Source organism: Pongo abelii, chromosome 10 (genome assembly GCF_028885655.2).
Source record: "Pongo abelii isolate AG06213 chromosome 10, NHGRI_mPonAbe1-v2.0_pri, whole genome shotgun sequence".
In the NCBI taxonomy this organism is placed as follows: Eukaryota; Metazoa; Chordata; class Mammalia; order Primates; family Hominidae; genus Pongo; species Pongo abelii.
In genome coordinates this window covers 105,749,901-105,767,719 of record NC_071995.2, presented here as the reverse complement: position 1 = coordinate 105,767,719, position 17,819 = coordinate 105,749,901, and the positions used below count along the sequence as shown (strand labels likewise).

General features: G+C 37.2%; 1 protein-coding gene across 6 annotated transcripts in view; it reads left to right on the top strand.

Moving 5' to 3' along the window:
* The window catches only part of CRY1 (cryptochrome circadian regulator 1), a 102,181-nt gene that overhangs the window by 10,443 nt on the left and 73,919 nt on the right, over positions 1–17,819 (top strand). The window contains exons 1-2 of one of the 6 annotated variants that reach the window (XM_063711884.1): positions 5,950–5,971; positions 10,259–10,378. The exons of 3 other annotated variants lie outside the window; for them this stretch is intronic. In XM_063711884.1, the coding sequence (XP_063567954.1) occupies positions 10,305–10,378 (74 nt within the window). In that variant the 5' untranslated portion in view covers positions 5,950–5,971; positions 10,259–10,304. Of the gene's footprint in view, positions 1–5,887; positions 5,972–10,258; positions 10,379–17,819 lie in introns of those variants that run through there. 2 more of the 6 variants (XM_054527597.1, XM_054527598.2) reach the window with 2 other exon arrangements.

Here is a 17,819-nt window from a genome sequence, read left to right as displayed (position 1 = left end):
ATTGATGTTCATTGGGGATATTGACCTGAAATTTTCTTTTTTTGTTGTGTCTGCCAGGTTTTGGTATCAGAATGATGTTGGCCTCATATAAAATGAGTTAGGGAGCAGTCCCTCTTTTTCTTTCATTTGGAATAATTTCAGAAGGAATGGTACCAGCTCCTCTTTGTACCTCTGGTAGAATTTGGCTGTGAATCCATCTAGTCCTGGGCTTTTTTTGGTTGGTAGGCTACTAATTACTGCCTCAATTTCAGAACTTGTTATTGGTCTGTTCAGGGATGTGACTTCTTCCTGGTTTAGTCTTGGAAGAGTGTATGTGTCCAGGAATTTATCCATTTCTTCTAGTTTATTTGCATAGAGGTGTTTATAGTATTCTCTGATAGTAGTTTGTACTTCTGAGGGATCAGTGGTGATATCCCTTTATCATTTTTTATTGTGTCTATCTGATTCTTCTCTCTTTTATTTATTAGTCTGTCTAGCAGTCTATCAATTTTGTTAATCTTTTCAAAAAACCAGCTCCTGGATTCATTGATTTTTTTGAAGGGTTTTTCGTGTCTCTGTCTCCTTCAGTTTTGCTCCGATCTTAGTTATTTCTTGTCTTCTGCTAGCTTTTGAATTTGTTTGCTCTTGCATCTCTAGTTCTTTCAATTGTGATGTTAGGGTGTCGATTTTAGATCTTTCTTGCTTTCTGATATGGACATTTAGTGCTGTAAATTTCCCTCTTAACACTGCTTTAGCTGTGTCCCAGAGATTCTGGTATGTTATCTCTTTGTTCTCATTGGTGTCAAAGAACTTACTTACTTCTGCCTTAATTTCTTTATTTACCCAGTAGTCACTCAGGAGCAGGTTGTTCAGTTTCCATGTAGTTGTGCAGTTTTGAGTGAGTTTCTTAATCCTGAATTCGAATTTGATTGCACTGTGGTCTGAGAGACTGTTTGTTATGATTTCCGTTCTTTGCATTTGCTGAGGAGTGTTTTACTTCCAATTATTGGTCAGTTTTAGAATAAGTGCTATGTGGTATGAGAAGAATGTTTATTCTGTTGATTTGGGGTAGAGAGTTCTGTAGATGTTTACTAGGTCTGCTTGGTCCAGAGCTGAGTTCAAGTCCTGAATATCCTTCTTAATTTTCTGTCTCATTGATCTAATATTGACAGTGGGGTGTTAAAGTCTCCCACTATTATTGTGTGGGAGTCTAAGTCACTTTGTAGGTCTCTGAGAACTTGCTTTATGAATCTGGATGCTCTTGTTTTGGGTGCATATATACATTTAAGATAATTTTCTCTTCTTGTTACATTGATCCGTTTACCATTGTGTAATGCCCTTCTTTGTCTTTTTTTAATCTTTTTTGGTTTAAAGTCTGTTTTATCAGAGACTAGGATTGCAACCCCTAAGCAGCTTTAGTTTTAAAGCTCCTGGTACCAGTTTTTTGTCTTTGTCTGTCCCCATGACTCAGATACCTCTTGCTAGGCTCCATCTCCAGTATTAGAGATCAAGTTTTAACATGGGATTTGAAGGGGACAAATATCTAAACTATATCAGGCACTAATCCCTCTCATGACAGTACAATGCATATGACCAAATAACTTCCTAAACGCCCCACCTCTTAATACTATAGCATTGGGGATTAGGTTTTAACATGAATTTTGGGGGAACACAGACATTCAGACCATAGCAGGGATGTATTCTGTATATAATCTCTCTCTCACTTAACATAGTACCTTCCTGAAGAGAAGTTGCCCTCTTAAATCAAAAGTTTATCTTGTATCCCTATCCATTATAGGCACTATTATTGATGCTGGGTATACAGCAGTGAATAAAACAGAAAAAGTTGCTGCCCTATTCCAGTCGGGGGAAAACAGACAGTAAGACAAAAATAATGTATCAGGTGGTGGTAAATTGAATGGAGAGAAATAAAGCAGAATGTGAGAACAGGGACCTAAAGGAAGAGGAAACAAGCTATACATGTATCTGGGGAAAGAGCCTTTTTGTGTTCTCCACAGCATAGTGACTTATACACAGTAGGCATTAAATATTGTTTTAATTTTTCTTATAAATCTAAGGTTGAGGGATGGGACAGCTACTTTATATAATTTATATGTTAATGTCTATCTTAAACTCATAACCTAGAAAAAATTCTCAAAGAACAGATTTGTTTTAGAATTTAAACTTCAATATGTTCATTACACATTTGAAGCTATCACTTGTAAGCTCTCTTAATTTTCAGTAACCAAATCTATAAATGTGCCTACATCCTTACTAGTTCTTCCTTCTAGTATACAACTTCAGTGGAAGAGATACTACTGTCTCTTTTCAAAACGAGTTTCTTCTCCTGTGCTCCATTTCAAAGACTTTGCTCATTTTTTATATTTATTCTTACACTCTACTTTTTCTTCTTTTTAGGTTGCCTCCAATCAACATTTAAACATGCTTAAGATCAAATTCTGTAAAACATACACAACCTGTAACAATAAAGGAACAGAACTTAGCATTGACTGTGTTCCACTCCTGCAACTATGTATCTCAGTTTCTTTGTAGCCAGTTTCTTGAGCAAGATGTCTAATAGTGGCTGACTTCATTTCTTTATATTCTACTTACCCTTGAATCCACTCCAAACCAAGGCATGTCCGGCTTCACTCCCACCCACTCTACCAAAACTATTTTTATCCAAAGGATACTTTAAATCTGCCCATTCCCTGACTTTTTTCTTTTTTTATTTTTTATTTTTATTTTTTAACAATGTTTGACACATTTGGCCACACCTTCTTCTTCTTCCCTTGGCTTTATTAAAGGACTCTTCTATGCTTTCCTGCCAGCGCTATTAGTGTTCTTCCTTAGCTTCTCCATTTCTGTTCAACCTTTAAATACCCCTGAGGTCTGTGATCTCCACCCTCTTTCATTTCACATATTTCTAGGCAATCTTAGCTCTTCTCATAAAGTCAGTTACCATTTACTCGTCTATGCCCGGAATTCTCAAGTTAGTGTCTTCAGCACAAATCTCTTTCCTGATCCCCAGACGTGTGTGTGTGTTTGTATGTATCATATATACCCATTTGCCTTCTTGAATATATTACATTACTCAAACTCAGCTTGTACAAAACAGAGTTCATCTTCATCCTTCTCTATTGCTCAAAAACAAACAAACCCCAAACTGAGTTTTCCTGTGTTTTCTGTCTTCACAAATGATACTTCCATTTGCCCATTTGAGTCCTCACTGTGTGCCAATTACTTGCTAATTTCTGTGGATAGCGTGATAGTCAACAGATAATTTCTCTGCCCTCAGGGAGTTTATAGTACAGAGGAAGATTTATTCAGAAATGAAATAGTTACATAAATACATTCTTCCCTCTGCATTGTCTCTTTAGCCCATATCACCATTCTCTGCCTAGATTGTTTTGGTAGCTTACAAGTCATTGTCCCCCTTGCCCTTCTCTAATTCATTCTCTACACAGCAAGTAGAGTGATCTTTTTAAAATTGCAAATCTGGTCACATCATTTATGCTTTAAAACCTTTTAATGACATTTCTTTACTCTTAGGTTAAAGTTCAAAAAGCCATAGCATGGTTTCAAATCCTTGTGTAATCTGGCCCTCTGCTTCTTTCTAGTCTCTGGTGATTATTTCACTGAGGCATTTAAACTGAAACTTGAAGTGTAAAGTGGATCTTAATAAGCAAGGCATGGAGGGAAGGGAATTCCAAGCAGAGAGAAGCAAATTCCAGACTGAAAGAAGAGCTTAAGGAAAGGCACAGTATTCTGATAGTGGTGAGGAGGCTGATGTAGCTGAGTCATATGGTGCATGAAAAGATAGAAGGTGTTGTTCAGTACTTTTTTGTTTGCTAGTTGGTTGCCTGAGTCAAACAGGCTTAAGCAAAAAGAAAGTTTATTGGTAGATGTAATTGAATAACCTAAGGGAAACTGGCTTTGGGCGTCTCTTGATACCAGGGCTCAGAAGATGTTACCAGCATCACATTTCTCTTTGCATCTCTGAACTTCACTTATCCTGCCTTGACTTCTCAAATAGGCTGTCCTCTGGTGGCAAAATATAGCAATAACAATGGCATTTACCTCAGCAAAAAGCATACACCTTTGGCCCAGAACTCTCAGCAAAAGTCTTATGGCACTTTATTGGCTCTTTTGGGCCAGTTTCTGAACTAGTCATCATGAGTTTATGATTGTCTTAGCTGAAGTGTGCTTCACTGGTGGAGTCAGCTTGACTGAACTGAAGTAACAAGTAAAATTAGTAGGAAGTAGGTGGATATCCTAAAACAACATTGTTGCCTATTATATAAGAACTCAGATAAGTGGGTATAGTTCAGAAAAGCTGCCCTTGTTAGGGGAAATATAAATTTAGTAGCTGAGTGAATGTTATAAGAGAGAGTCAAGATACCAGTTTGGAGACTTTATCAAGAGTTCAAGTGAAAGATAATGTAGGCTTGAACAAGGGGAAAGGCTATGAGGAAGGGGAAGATATAAGAGGAAGCCTGTAGAGGTACAGTGAAAAGCTTAGGTGACTGCCTGGAAAACAGTTTCATAGAGGAAGGAGGGTGAGGGAGAAAGTAGAGTGTAAGATCCTCATACTTTGTGCCTCTGTGACAATTAGACATTAAGTTAGGAAACACAGAAATAGACCATATGTAGGTGAGGAAAAGAGTGAGTTTAGGTTGTTGACCAATTTGAAGCACTGCTAAGATATCAACATGAGAAATGGAGAAAATAGAAATTTCACTCTGGGAATTACAGACATTGGATCTGTGCATATGGGAATAATTCCTGTATAAGTAATGGATGAAGCATGCCTGGATGAGATTGGATACAGCCATAAAAAGTTATGTTAGTCAAAAGCCCAGTGAAAAAACTCAGCAAATACTATATTTAAGATGAATAGGAGCTGGTGAAGGAGGCAGAAGACAACCAGAGAGGTGAAAGAGGATCCAGGAGAGTGCCATATTATGGAAACTGAATGTGGCAAGAGTGGTTTTACATTGCACTACAGGAGGCAGGTTAGGATGAGTTTTGACAATTATGTAGGAAAAATTATCAAAGATTTAGAAGTGGGAAAAGGAAATTATTGTGTATCTAGAATGCTAGATGTTGTTTAGAGGACCCTCCAGGAGTTATATGATTCTGATTAAGGGGTATGCATCTTTGTATTTGATTGACAAGGCTGTTTTACAACTCTGTAAAAAGGGATAAAAGTTAAGTTGTAGAAAACTGAAAGCAGTACAAGTGTTTTCTGCCCATACCAATGCAAATTATGTTTGTGCCATGAAAATGAATTTTGTAAGTTGAGAAATAGTAAATCAGATTCTCATTTGAATCAGTTTTAACATCTTACTTCTTTCTTCCTTAATCAATTAATTACGTAAATTCTTTGCCAGATCTTCATTTCGTGTTTGTATGAGAGTCATGATTTTACTATTTTGAAAATTATACTTTATCTGTTACAAAGGCTTTTGGTGAACTTTGAGATAACACTTCAATGTAGGTGTAAGGATAGAAATCAGATTGTATAGGATGTTAACAAAGGTGTGTGTAGCATGAGGGGAGGGGAGTGGGGGAAATGATTCAGGTTGGAATGTGAGGGAGATTTTTTATGAGAGAGGTAAGAAATTAGCTCAAGGCGTAGGTTCTGAACAGGCTGAGGAAAAGTGAATTTTGGTTAGATAACTAGACTTTTAGTCAAGACTGAGCATAGTATATTCACAGGATGATAAATAAGAAATAAAATATATAGATAAGGTGAGGCCTGAATATGTAATTCTTTGAATGACAGACTGAAGTAAGTTTAGAACATCTGACTGTACTAAGACCTATTTTATAATTCTTACTTTCCTATTAAATGGCCGTGTGACTGACCTTGGGTAAATCTCTCTCCCTTCATTTATTCATTCAGGAAAACATTCAGTGAGAGCCTGTTATCTACCAGGTACTGTGCAAGTCATTGGAGATACAAAGATGAAGATTATGGTTCTTGCCCGTAAGGAAACTTTCACACCACTAAAGGACAATTAGAACATACAATGTTAAAAAGGACCTCTGTGGAAATCTGCAAAGACAATTGTGAAAGCACAAAGGAAAGACAACTAACTTTAAAGGGGTGGGAAAAGGGGTAAAGGTGATGAGTGTGAGTTCTAGAGAGGTGTGTGTGTGTTTGTGTGTATGTGTTGGGGAGTGCTGGGTGTGAGATATGAGACTGAGAGAGGAGGAATTCTAGAATGCTTCTGTAGTAGGCCGTTCTTGCATTGCTATAAAGAAATACTTGAGACTGAGTTATATATAAAGAAAAGTGGTCTAATTGGCTCATGGTTCTGCAGGCTGCTCAGGAAGCATAGCAGCATCTGCTTTTGGGGCACCTCAGGAAGGTTACAATCATGGTGGAAGGCAAAGGGGGAGCAGGCATGTCACATAGCAAAGGCAGAAGCAAGAGAGTGAAAGGGGAGGTGCTACACACTTTTAAATGACCAGATTTCATGAGAACTCGCCATTGTTAAGGACGTACCAAAAGGGATGATGCTAAATAATTCATGAGAAACCTGCCCTTTTGATCCAGTCACCTGCCAGTAGGCCCCACCTCCAACACTGGGGATTACATTTCAATATGACATTTGGGTAGGGACACATATCCAAATTAGATCAGCTTCTTGAAGATGCATGCATGAGTCAGTGTACTTACATGAAAAGAGAGGTTTTTGTTTTTTGTTTTTTGGGTTTTTTTTTTGAGGCAGGGTCTCACTTTGTCACGCAGGCTGGAGTGTAGTGGCATGATTTCAGCTCGCTGCAACCTCTGCCTCCTGGGTTCAAGGTGATTCTCTTGCCTCAGCCTCCCGAGTAGCTGGTGGAATTACAGGTGTGTGCCACCACGCCTGGCTAATTTTTGTATTTTTAGTAGAGATGGAGTTTCACCACATTGGCCAGGCTAGTCTTGAACTCCTGACCTCTAGCGATCTGCCTGCCTCGGCCTCCCAAAGTGCTGGGATTACAGGCATGCACCACTGCGTCCAGCCTGAAAAGGGAGTTTCTAAGAAATCGTCTCTTATCTGACACCATTGGAACCTGCAGTTACTTGAAAAAGGAAATCATTTAAAAAAAAAACATAGAAAAATGTGCATTAATTTGATAGTTTTTGATGTAGGGCTTGATTCCAGGTCTGAGTTCTTTTGCTCACTTCTTTATCCACATTTATTCTTTAGGTGATCTCATCTAGTTGCGTACTTGAATACCTGATAATTTCCTATCGTGTATTACCTGCACTGGCCTCTATCTTGAATTCCGGATTTGCCTATCTAGTATTTTTACTTGGATTCAAAATAAGCATCTTAAGCTGATTTTGTCTCCATCTCCTCCACCTCCTGTGGTTTCTCTATATCACAGTAAATGTCAACATTCACCTAGTTCTGCAAAAACCCAGGAGCTACCCTTTCTTCTTTTTGTACTCAAACTTCATATCTAGTCCTAAAGCAATTGTTAGAGCTTTTCTCTTCAAATTAAATCTCATATCCATTCAAATAACACCCTCCCACTGCTATCATAATATCCAGGCCACCAGCATTTTTTACAAGATTACTGTAAAAGCCGCCTAAGTTTTCCACTTCCATTTTTGTGCCTGCCTTTCCCATCTGTTCCATGTGGAATTCAGAGTAATATTTTTAAAACCAGTTAGGTCTGGTGGCTCAATACCTGGCACAGGGTAGGTGTCAATATGTCCTTGTGTATTGAATGTATAAATGAGTATTGTTCTGCTGATTTTGCTCATGGAATTTCAAGTTGGCTTTCCTGCGTAAATTACACCCGCAGACTGATATTGCCTATCATTTGTTAAAGTTGATTAAAACCTTAAAGACCATGGTGAAGCAAACTTGAATACAGAATTCCTTTAGTACATTTTTTTCTTCCCATCTAGTTTAGCTGTCTTATCTACAGATAGTTAATTAGACAAACTTTTTTGGTGATTCACCTTTTATCAAGCCTTTTTGAAGCATTCAGTTTCATTTTCTATAAAACACCTTTATTTTTTATATTCTCAGTTTATATAAAATTTAAATTATGTGATTAAAATAAGTTCAGCTGGCGTGAACGTGTTTGAGAAACACAACTGACTCTTCATATGTCTAGAACTTTAACTGATTGGAATAGGAATTGGACTTATTAGAAAGCAGTAGCCTATTTTATTTTTGTCAGACTGAAATTAGCCATGTCCATCAGTCAGTATGGCCTCTGTACGCTTTGCACAGGGTACAGAAGGCATTTGGTTATTTGTGTGAATTGATAAATTGGAGATCACTAGTAGTTTTTGTTTTTTGTTTTTTTTTGAGACAGAGTTTCACTCTTGTTGCCCAGGCTAGGTGCAGTGGCATGATCTTGGCTCACTGCAACCTCCACCTCCTCTGTTCAAGCGATTCTCCTGCCTCAGCCTTCCAAGTAGCTGGGATTATAGGCATGCGCCATCACACCTGGCTAATTTTTGTATTTTTACTAGAGACGGGATTTCATCATGTTGGCCAGGCTTTTCTTGAACTCCTGAACTCAGGTAATCCACCCGCCTCAGCCTCCCAAGGTGCTGGGATTACAGGCGTGAGCCATCGAGCCCGGCTTAGTAGTTTTAATGTATGTTAACTACATAATTGCCAAGGTCCCTTCTAGTTCTAGAATTGTATGATTTCTGTGATGGTAATACCAAAATAATTTTTAGTATTATAAAAGATATAACGATAGGTTTTTGAAATTTGACATAAAATTCATTCTCAAATATTTTTATTTCGTTTGGGTTGCATATTTTAAATAATTGAATATTAGGGTTTCCTAGAGATTAAAAAATGCTATTTAAAAAAAGAGGATTCTATTGACTCTGGTTACTTTTGCCATTTTTATCTTATCCTATCTGTCTTCTCAATAGCAACAACAACAACAAATGAAATATCTTAATGACATGTATTTTTATTTAGTTTTCTTGTTTTAAGTGATATAGGCCAGCAGGAGTTAAAAGGCTGTAATAGAATGACTTAATATTAAATTACTGTGCTACAGTGTATATGTCTTAGAGAATGTGCTGCCAAGACTTTTATTGGTATTATGTATGGTATGGGATCAGATTCTAATTTTGAGGTTAAAATACCCTTTTTAATTGTCTGGCTTAGTGTTAATATTTTTTGTAATTAGGGGCATAATTTGGGGTAATGTGGGAATAGAAAGGAAAGATTGAATGAAAGGAAGATAATTAAAAAGAAGAATAACCATCAGAGTAGAGTGACATGTAGGTTTTTGGAAAAGGAGGAGTCACTGATTATATTTTGAGATCCCACGAAGAGAGACATAACAAAGTCAAAAGGAACTAGTTTAGAAATTAGAATAAGCTTAATTTTAGGTGTATCAAAGTTTGTTTTAGGTGTATTGAGGTTAGGTTCACAGTGGGATATCCCGATACAGTTGGTTAGCAGGGACTGAAGCTAGGAAGAGAAGTTGGGACTAGGTGTGTATATTTAATTGGAAACAGTCTTTTGAGAGGTGATAATTAAAATTAGGGTAACGGGTGAGAATACTGAAAGAGGAGCATATAGCAAGACAAAAGGAGTGGCAGTCTTTTCTATTTTTTTGAGACAGACTCTCAATTGGTCACTGAGGCTGGAGTGCAATGGTGCAATCTTGGCTCACTGCAACCTCTGTCTCCCAGGTTCACGCAATTCTTCTGCCTCAGCCTCCCTGGTAGCTGGGATTACATGCATGCACCACCATGCCCAGCTAATTTTTTTGTGTTTTTAGTAGATACAGGATTTTACCATGTTGGCCAGGCTTGTCTTGAACTCCTGACCTCAAGTGATCTGCCCTCTGCAGCCTCCCAAAGTGCTGGGATTACAGGCGTGAGTCACTGCGCCCAGCCAGGAATGGCAGTCTTTATGATTATGATTTTTAAAAATACTTTAGGCCAGGCACAGTAGCTCACGCCTGTGATCCCAGCTGCTAAGGAGGCTGAGGCAAGAGGATCGATTGAACCAGGGAGACAGAATGCAGTGAGCCGAGATCACGCCACTGCACTCCAGCCTGGGTGACAAAGCGACGCTCTGTCTAAAAAAAAAAAAAAAAAAAAAAAAGAGAAATAAAAAAATATATTTTACATGTTAAACTTTTTTGTATTCAAACTTCTGTGGTTTATATCATTAGCGATAAGCCTCAATGCTCCTTTTGCACCCAAAGATGATATAAATATTTACAATGTTTTTCTAATACATTTAGAGTTTTATTTACACATATAAATCTTTGTTCCATCTAGAATTTACATTGACACTGAGGTTACACTCTAACTTCTTTTTCCCCAAATGATGATCATTTTCCACAAAATGATGGCCAGTTATTCCAACACTACTTATTGGATCATTTCCAATTCAGTGAGGTAAGTAAATATAAGTGTTAATGTAAATTTTTAATATTTTACGATCATTTCTAGGCTATTTAAGTTTTAAAATGTGGATTTTTTCTGATGAAAAATACAATCATAGTAAAGAATTCAAATGATACGAAGAAAGTGTCTGTATAATATCACCCATAAGAAGATAAGAAATACAACACTGGTAGTAGTTTTAAAATATGAAAATATAAATGTGCAAATATGCACATATGTGTTAATATGAATGTGTGTTTACATGAAAACTTTGACATCTCTATTCACAAGTGTGATTAATTCATATTTTTCTTTTGGGAGCTAATTTTGTTAATTTTAACAATGAGATCATGTTAGCCTTATAGTAACTTCCTGTCCTTTTTATGCCCCCAACAGTATAAATAACATAGGACTTCTGTGTTCCATAAAACTTTGCTAGAATTCACCCATAAAGCAATTTGGGTCAGGGGTTTTTGGGAGTCAGATTATTTTTATAGCAATTTCAAGTTTCCTGTCCAGTCCACACAACAAACTGCCCACATCAAACCCCTAGTTAATACATGAATTTATCCTCTAATTTAGTAGCTGGTGACTCTGTAACCTACTTTCATTCTTTCTCCTCTGGAAAGTTTATTGACTCAAGAATTGATACCTGAGCTAAGCTTTGCCCATTTGGAATTTGGAAAAGGAATGCAGAGACTGTAGTCAGTTGGTATTGGGCCTTGGCACCGAGTAGTAATAAAAAATAGATATCTTTGCATAGAAAGGTGGTTGTAGAAAGACAAAAGAATGAACACATATGCAGAAAGGAACAAACAAGAGAGAATTCAATTCCAAAAAGGAGTTGGGTTCTAACATTCCAGAATCCTTAGACTTGACTATACTACTTGAGCACAAGTTTCCATGAAATACTCCTATATTCTTCCAATGCTTTTTGTTTGTTTGTTTGACCTAGTTTGAGTAGATTTCTGTTCATTGCAGTGAAACAATTCCTGACTTAGATCATCTTTAACATACTTTTTATTTCATTTGTGTTTATTGGTTATTCTAGGTTTCTTGTCAGTTTGATAATTGAATTTGCTATTAATGCATATTTTCCTAAAATATCTGCCGTTAAATCTAGTCTTCCATTTTCACATGTGTTGCTAACGTTGTATACCATATTCTTTTATTTAATAAGTACCACAATTGCTATGATAGTCCCTTTCTTACATTACTAATAGATTTTTTTTTCTTCTTTTTCTTCGACTTGCTAGATGTTTTTATACTTTATTGATCTTTTCAAAGCATAACTCCTATAGAAGGAATAAAGAATATTGTCAAAGAGTTACCTCCACAAAAAACATCAGGCTCAGATAGTTTCATAGTTGGGTTCTACCAAAGTTTAAGAAACATGTTACTTCAGTGATATGTAAATTGTTCTAAAACATGATAAAAGAAGAGGAAACAATGTGTAGAATTATCAAATAGGATACAGAAGCATATTTTAAATGTATATCCTACAAATAGGATACAGAAGCATATTTTAAATGTATATCCTACATTCATATTGAAAATGCAGGAATAATTCAGTATTAGAACTATATTAATATGTCATTATATTAATAGATCAGAGTATAATTATATGATCACCTCCATAGATGCTGAAAATACTTTTGATAAAGTTCAATATTTATTCCTAATAAAATTTACTACTAAACCAGAAATAGAAGGCTACCAAATCAGCTCAAAAGTCAGCATCATGCTTAACGGGTAAAATTTAGAAGTTCTACAAAGTCTGGAGCAAGATACAAATGCTGGCTGTCATCACTATTACTTATTGTGCCAGAGGTACTAACTAATGCAGTATAAAAGCTATAAAAATGGAAGAGGAAGTAAAATTTATTGCTGTTTTTAGGACAATATTATTATATCCCAAAATATCTAGGAGAATCAACTGAAAAGGTACTATTAATAATAAGAGAATCCAGGCCAGGTGTGATGGCTCACGCCTGTAATCCCAGCACTTTGGGAGGCCAAGGCAGGCGGATCACCAGGTCAGGAGATCGAGATCATCCTGGTTAGCATGGTGAAACCGTGTCTCTACTAAAAAAAAAAAAAAAATACAAAAATACAAAAAATTAGCCGGGCATGGTGGCAGGTGCCTGTAGTGCCAGCTACTCAGGAGGCTGAGGCAGGAGAATGGTGTGAACCCGGGAGGCAGAGCTTGCAGTGAGCCAAGATCACACCACTGCACTCCAGCCTGGGCGACAGAGCGAGACTCCATCTCAAAAAAATAAATAAATAAATAAATAAAAATAAGAGAATCCAGTGATGTGGCTAGATAGAATTTTTATTAGCCTTAGGTGCAGAGAATTAGTTTAAGACATTGTCATCACAGGTTTATGTAAGGTCTCTTCCTTGTTTTCTTTCTTTAGCCTCCTTTATTCCTATTTGAATTTCCCTTCTCCCATACATAAATACATTGTTATACAGTATACATTGTGGTTATATTCTAATATATTTATCTTTTTGTAACTATGTGTTCATGCAAAACAGATATTGTTTTATGTGCATTTATTTTTAACTTACATAAATGCTATCGTGTTGTATTTCTTATTCTGTTTTTTTCCCACAAGCACTAAATGTCTAAGATGTACTCATGTTGATACTGCTAATCCATTGCTTCTAACAGCTGTATAATGCTCTGTGAGACCTTTACCATATTATATCTGTTATCTTAGTGATAGCTACCTGTTTACTTCTAGTTTCCTGACACCACAAATTGTTTTGCAGTGAACATCCTTGCACATGACTCTGTGTTAAGTATTTGTTTGGAGTGCATATACAAATGAATAGAATTGCTGGGACATAGGTTAGCCCCATATGTAGTTTGACTAAGAAATGGCAGATTGCTATTCACAGTAGCTGAACAAGTCTATATTCCCACTAACAATGCATGAGTCTTCTCATATCCTTATGTCCCAACATTTAAAAATTATCCAGCTTTATAAACTTTACTGATCTAAAAAGCATAAACTGAGGTTTGATTCTTTTAATTTGTACTTTTCTAGTTACTAAATTTGAACATTTCTTATACATATTAGTTTTGGAGGTTTTTCTTTCTATAAATTACCTTTTAATTGTCTTGTTCATTTTTCTGTTGATGTGCTGTCTTTTCAGTTTTATTCATCGAAGTTTAAAGTATATATATATATATATATATAAAACAAACAATGGCTACAGGCACCTGAAAAGATGTTCAACACCATTAGTCATTAGGAAAATGCAAAACAAAACCACTGCAATACCACTTCATATGCACCAAGATGGCTATTATTAAAAAAATTTTATACAAAAAATTAGCCGGGCGTGGTGGCGGGCGCCTGTAGTCCCAGCTACTCAGGAGGCTAAGGCAGGAGAATGGCGTGAACCTGGGAGGTGCAGCTTGCAGTGAGCCAAGATTGCACCACTGCACTCCAGCCTGGGCGACAGAGCAAGACTCCATCTCAAAAAAAAAAAAAATTTTTAAAAAGGAAAGTAATTGTTGGTGAGGGTGTGGAGAAATTGGAACCCTTGTACATTGTTGGTGAGAGAATAAAATAGTACAGCTGCTGTAGAAAAATTTGGCAGTTCCACACAAAGTTAAACATAGAATTACCAGCAATATCACTCGTAGAATTCCAAAAGAATTTAAAGCAGGCATTCTAACAAAAACTTGTATGTGAATGTCCATAGCAGCACTATTCACAGTCACCAAAATGTGGAAACAACCTAAATGTCTGTCCACTGATGAGTGGATAAACAAAATGTGGTCTGTTCACATGATGGAACCATAAAAAGAAATGAGATACTACAACATGGGTGTCAAACACATTCTAAGTGAAAGAAACCAGACACCAAAGATCACATGTTATATGATTCCGTTTATATGAAACATCCAGAACAGGTGAATTCATAGAAACAGAAAGCAAATTAGTGGTAGCTCGGGGCAGGGGAAAAAATAGAGAGTGATTGCTTAATGGGTACAAGGTAATCAGTACAGGGTTTCCATTTGTGATACAAATGTTTTGGAACTAGATAGAGGTGATAGTCACAAAGCATTATCAATGTACTATATGCCACTGAATTGTACATTTTAACATTATTAATTTTGGGCTGAGTGCGGTGGCTCATGCTTATAATCTCAGCACTTTGGGAGGCTGACAAGGGTGGATCACTTGAGGTCAGGAGTTTGAGACCAGCCTGGCCAACATGGTGAAACCCTGTCTCTACAAAAAAAATACAAAAATTAGCTGGGCGTGGTGGCACATGCCTGTAGTCCCAGCTACTCAGGAGGCTGAGGCAGGAATTGCTTAAACCAAGGAGGCGGAGATTGCAGTTAGCCAAGATCATGGCACTGCACTCTAGCCTGGGCAAAAGAGTGAGACACTGTCTCAGAGAAAAAAAAAATTATTAATTTTGTATTATATGTATTACAATTTTACCTCAAAAAATTGTAATCAAATAGTTTCCCTATATATCAGAGATTCGCAAACTTTTAATGTAAAGGGCCAGATGATAAATATTTTAGGTTTTTCAGGCCATATGATCTCTCTCTCAGCTACCCACCTCTCCTATTGTAGCATGAAACTAATTAGGATGTCTGTGTTCCAGTAACACTTTATTTACAAAGAAGGCAGTGAGCTGACTTGACCCCATAGTTGGCTGGCCCCTTGCTACATATAAGCAACCAGTTAGCAAATATAACAGGAAGAAAAATTCTGTGTATAATAGCAACAAAGAGAAATACAACAATCTAGAGATAAATTCAGATACAAAGAGAATGATGATTGGATCTTTTTCTCTACTGAAGCTCTTGTTCTTATGGAATAGTTAGGAACTGACTGCCTTATGGCCCATGGAACATCCTCGGTTGAGAACATCTCTCAAGGGTTCAACAAAGAGTACAGTTTGAAGCTTTCTAGTGAGAGAAGGAAGGAAACCTATAAATTATCATTCAGTCAGTTTCAAGATTTCAGCCTTGTCACAGACTCCTGCTCATTGTCTTCCTTCTCCTCTCCCCTACACTTTTCCAACACCTTCTTCCCCCCATTAATCTGCAGTCTGGTATCTTTCTGTATAGATTGTTATTTACTGCTAGTCATGGAAGGGCCTCTTTTCCAGATGTTGCAGATTTAAAATGTGAAAAACAAAACTATAAAAGTAGTAGAAGAAAACTAAGGAAGTTTTTGGGTTTTTTTTGTTTTTTTTTGTTTTTTTGCCTTTGAAAAGAGAAAAGTCTTCCTAACATGCAATCCTAAAATCAAAAAGAAAAGATTGGGAACTTTAGATAATCATAAAAGTTGTGCATGCCGATATCACCATGTCAGCATCTAAAGACAACATCCCAAGGGATAAAAGGGAGTCTGTGTGATAAAATTTGATTTCCTTAATATATAAAATTCTGTTCTATATCAGTGAATTATGAGTTACAGTAGATTGTACCTTTTGTCAATATAGAGTCGATAGTATAGACTAAGTAAGGGCTGGCAACTTTCTTGAAGAGTTAGACAGTTAATATTTTCAGCTTTGTGAGCCACACATACATAGGGTCTCTGTCTCATAGTCTTCTTTTTTTATGCAGCCCTTTAAAAATTAAAAGCCTTTCTTGTGGGCTATACAAAAACAGGCCACAGGTCAGATTTGTCCCATGGGCCATAGTTTACAAACGCTTCTGTAGACTATTTCCTATTTCTTTTATTGAGTCCTTTTGAGAGACCAAGGTGGGAGGATTGCTTGAGCCCAGGAGTTTAAGACCAGCCTGGGCAAGATAGTGAGACTCAGTCTCTTCCAACAAACAAATACATAAATAAAATTAGCTGGGTGTGGTGACATGTGCTTGTAGTCGCACCTACTCAGGAAGCTGAGGTGGGAGGATCACTTGAGCATGTGAGGTCGAGAGTGTGGTGAGCCATGATCTCCAGTGCCACTGTACTCCATCCAGCCTGGGCAACAGAGCAAGACTCTGTCTTGAAAAAGCAAAAACAAAACAAACAACAGCAACAACAACAAAATTAATCTAAGCCAGGCACAGTGGTGCACGCCTGTAATCCTAGCAATTTGGGAGGCCAAGGCGGGTGGATGTTGAGCTCAGGAGTTCAAGACCAGCCTGGGCAACATGGTGAAACCCCATCTCAACAAAAAATACAAAAATTAGCCAGATGTGGTGGCACATGTCTGTAGTCCCATGTAGTCTGTGTTACTTGGGGAGCTGAGGCAGGGGGATCAGTTGGACCTGGGAGGTCGAGGCTGCAGTGAGCTGAGATCGTGCCACTGCACTCCAGCCTGGGTGTCAAAGTGAGACCCTGTCTTAAAAAAAAAAAAAAAAACTTAATCTACCATCTAGAAATAACCATCTTAAACATTATGTAAATCATTCTGGGTCTCTCTACGCACATTTAAAGATAAAAGGATGAATGGATATAGAGAAATGAAGATGGGATCATATTATATACACCATTTTAAAATAAAAAGAATTAAATTTACTTGAATATAACAAGGAAGTAAAATGTAAGAATAGCTAAACTTATGATAAACTTTTAAAAATTATTTTAGAATTATGATTTTACTGAACTGTAAAGTTGGTGTTGGGGGATGGGCAATAATCTTCACTTTCCCAGTTTTGGACTAATCAAAGGAGAGATGCACACACACAAAGGAGGGTTGTACTGTCAGAAATAATATTCACTTTATTCCTAGTAAAAACTAGGTTGTACGACTGTGTAGTCAGAATGAGCCTTATGATACTTTGTTTTTGAATTAGACTTATTTAGCAACATAGTCATCGACTGTGCTGGTCAGCCACAGCAGGAGTGGATAATGCCTCTATAATTTTACTGCATGGGAGAATAGAAACTACATCCCGTAGGGCTGGGTTGAGCATATGTACTTCCTTGTTTTTTAATGCAGAGGCAGAGATAAATTGAAGATGTTCCTTTTACTTTTTCATCTTGGTTGTGAAGTAGAAATTGCTTCCATTTATGAAAATATGAAATGTTAGGAATAAGTGTCTCATTTTGGACAACGTCCATTTCCTTATCTTTCATGGTATGGATCATTTAACATACTGTATTTCTTTCTACCACCAGTGCCAGATTATTCTTACTAATAGTTCTGTTTTATTTTATTCTATACACCAAAATTCCCAGTGATTTTTACTCTTTTTTTTTTTGAAACAGAGTTTCACTCTTGTCACCCAGGCTGGAGTGCAATGGCGCGATCTCAGCTCACTGCAACCTCCACCTCCAGGGTTCAAGTGATTCTCCTGCCTCAGTCTCCTGAGTAGCTGGGATTACAGGCGTGCGCCACCACGCCTGGTTAATTTTTTTGTATTTTTAGTAGAAACAAGGTTTCACCGTGTTAGCCAGGCTGGCCTCAAACTCCTGACCTCAGGTTTTCCGCCCGCCTTGGCTTCCCAAAGTGCTGGGATTAC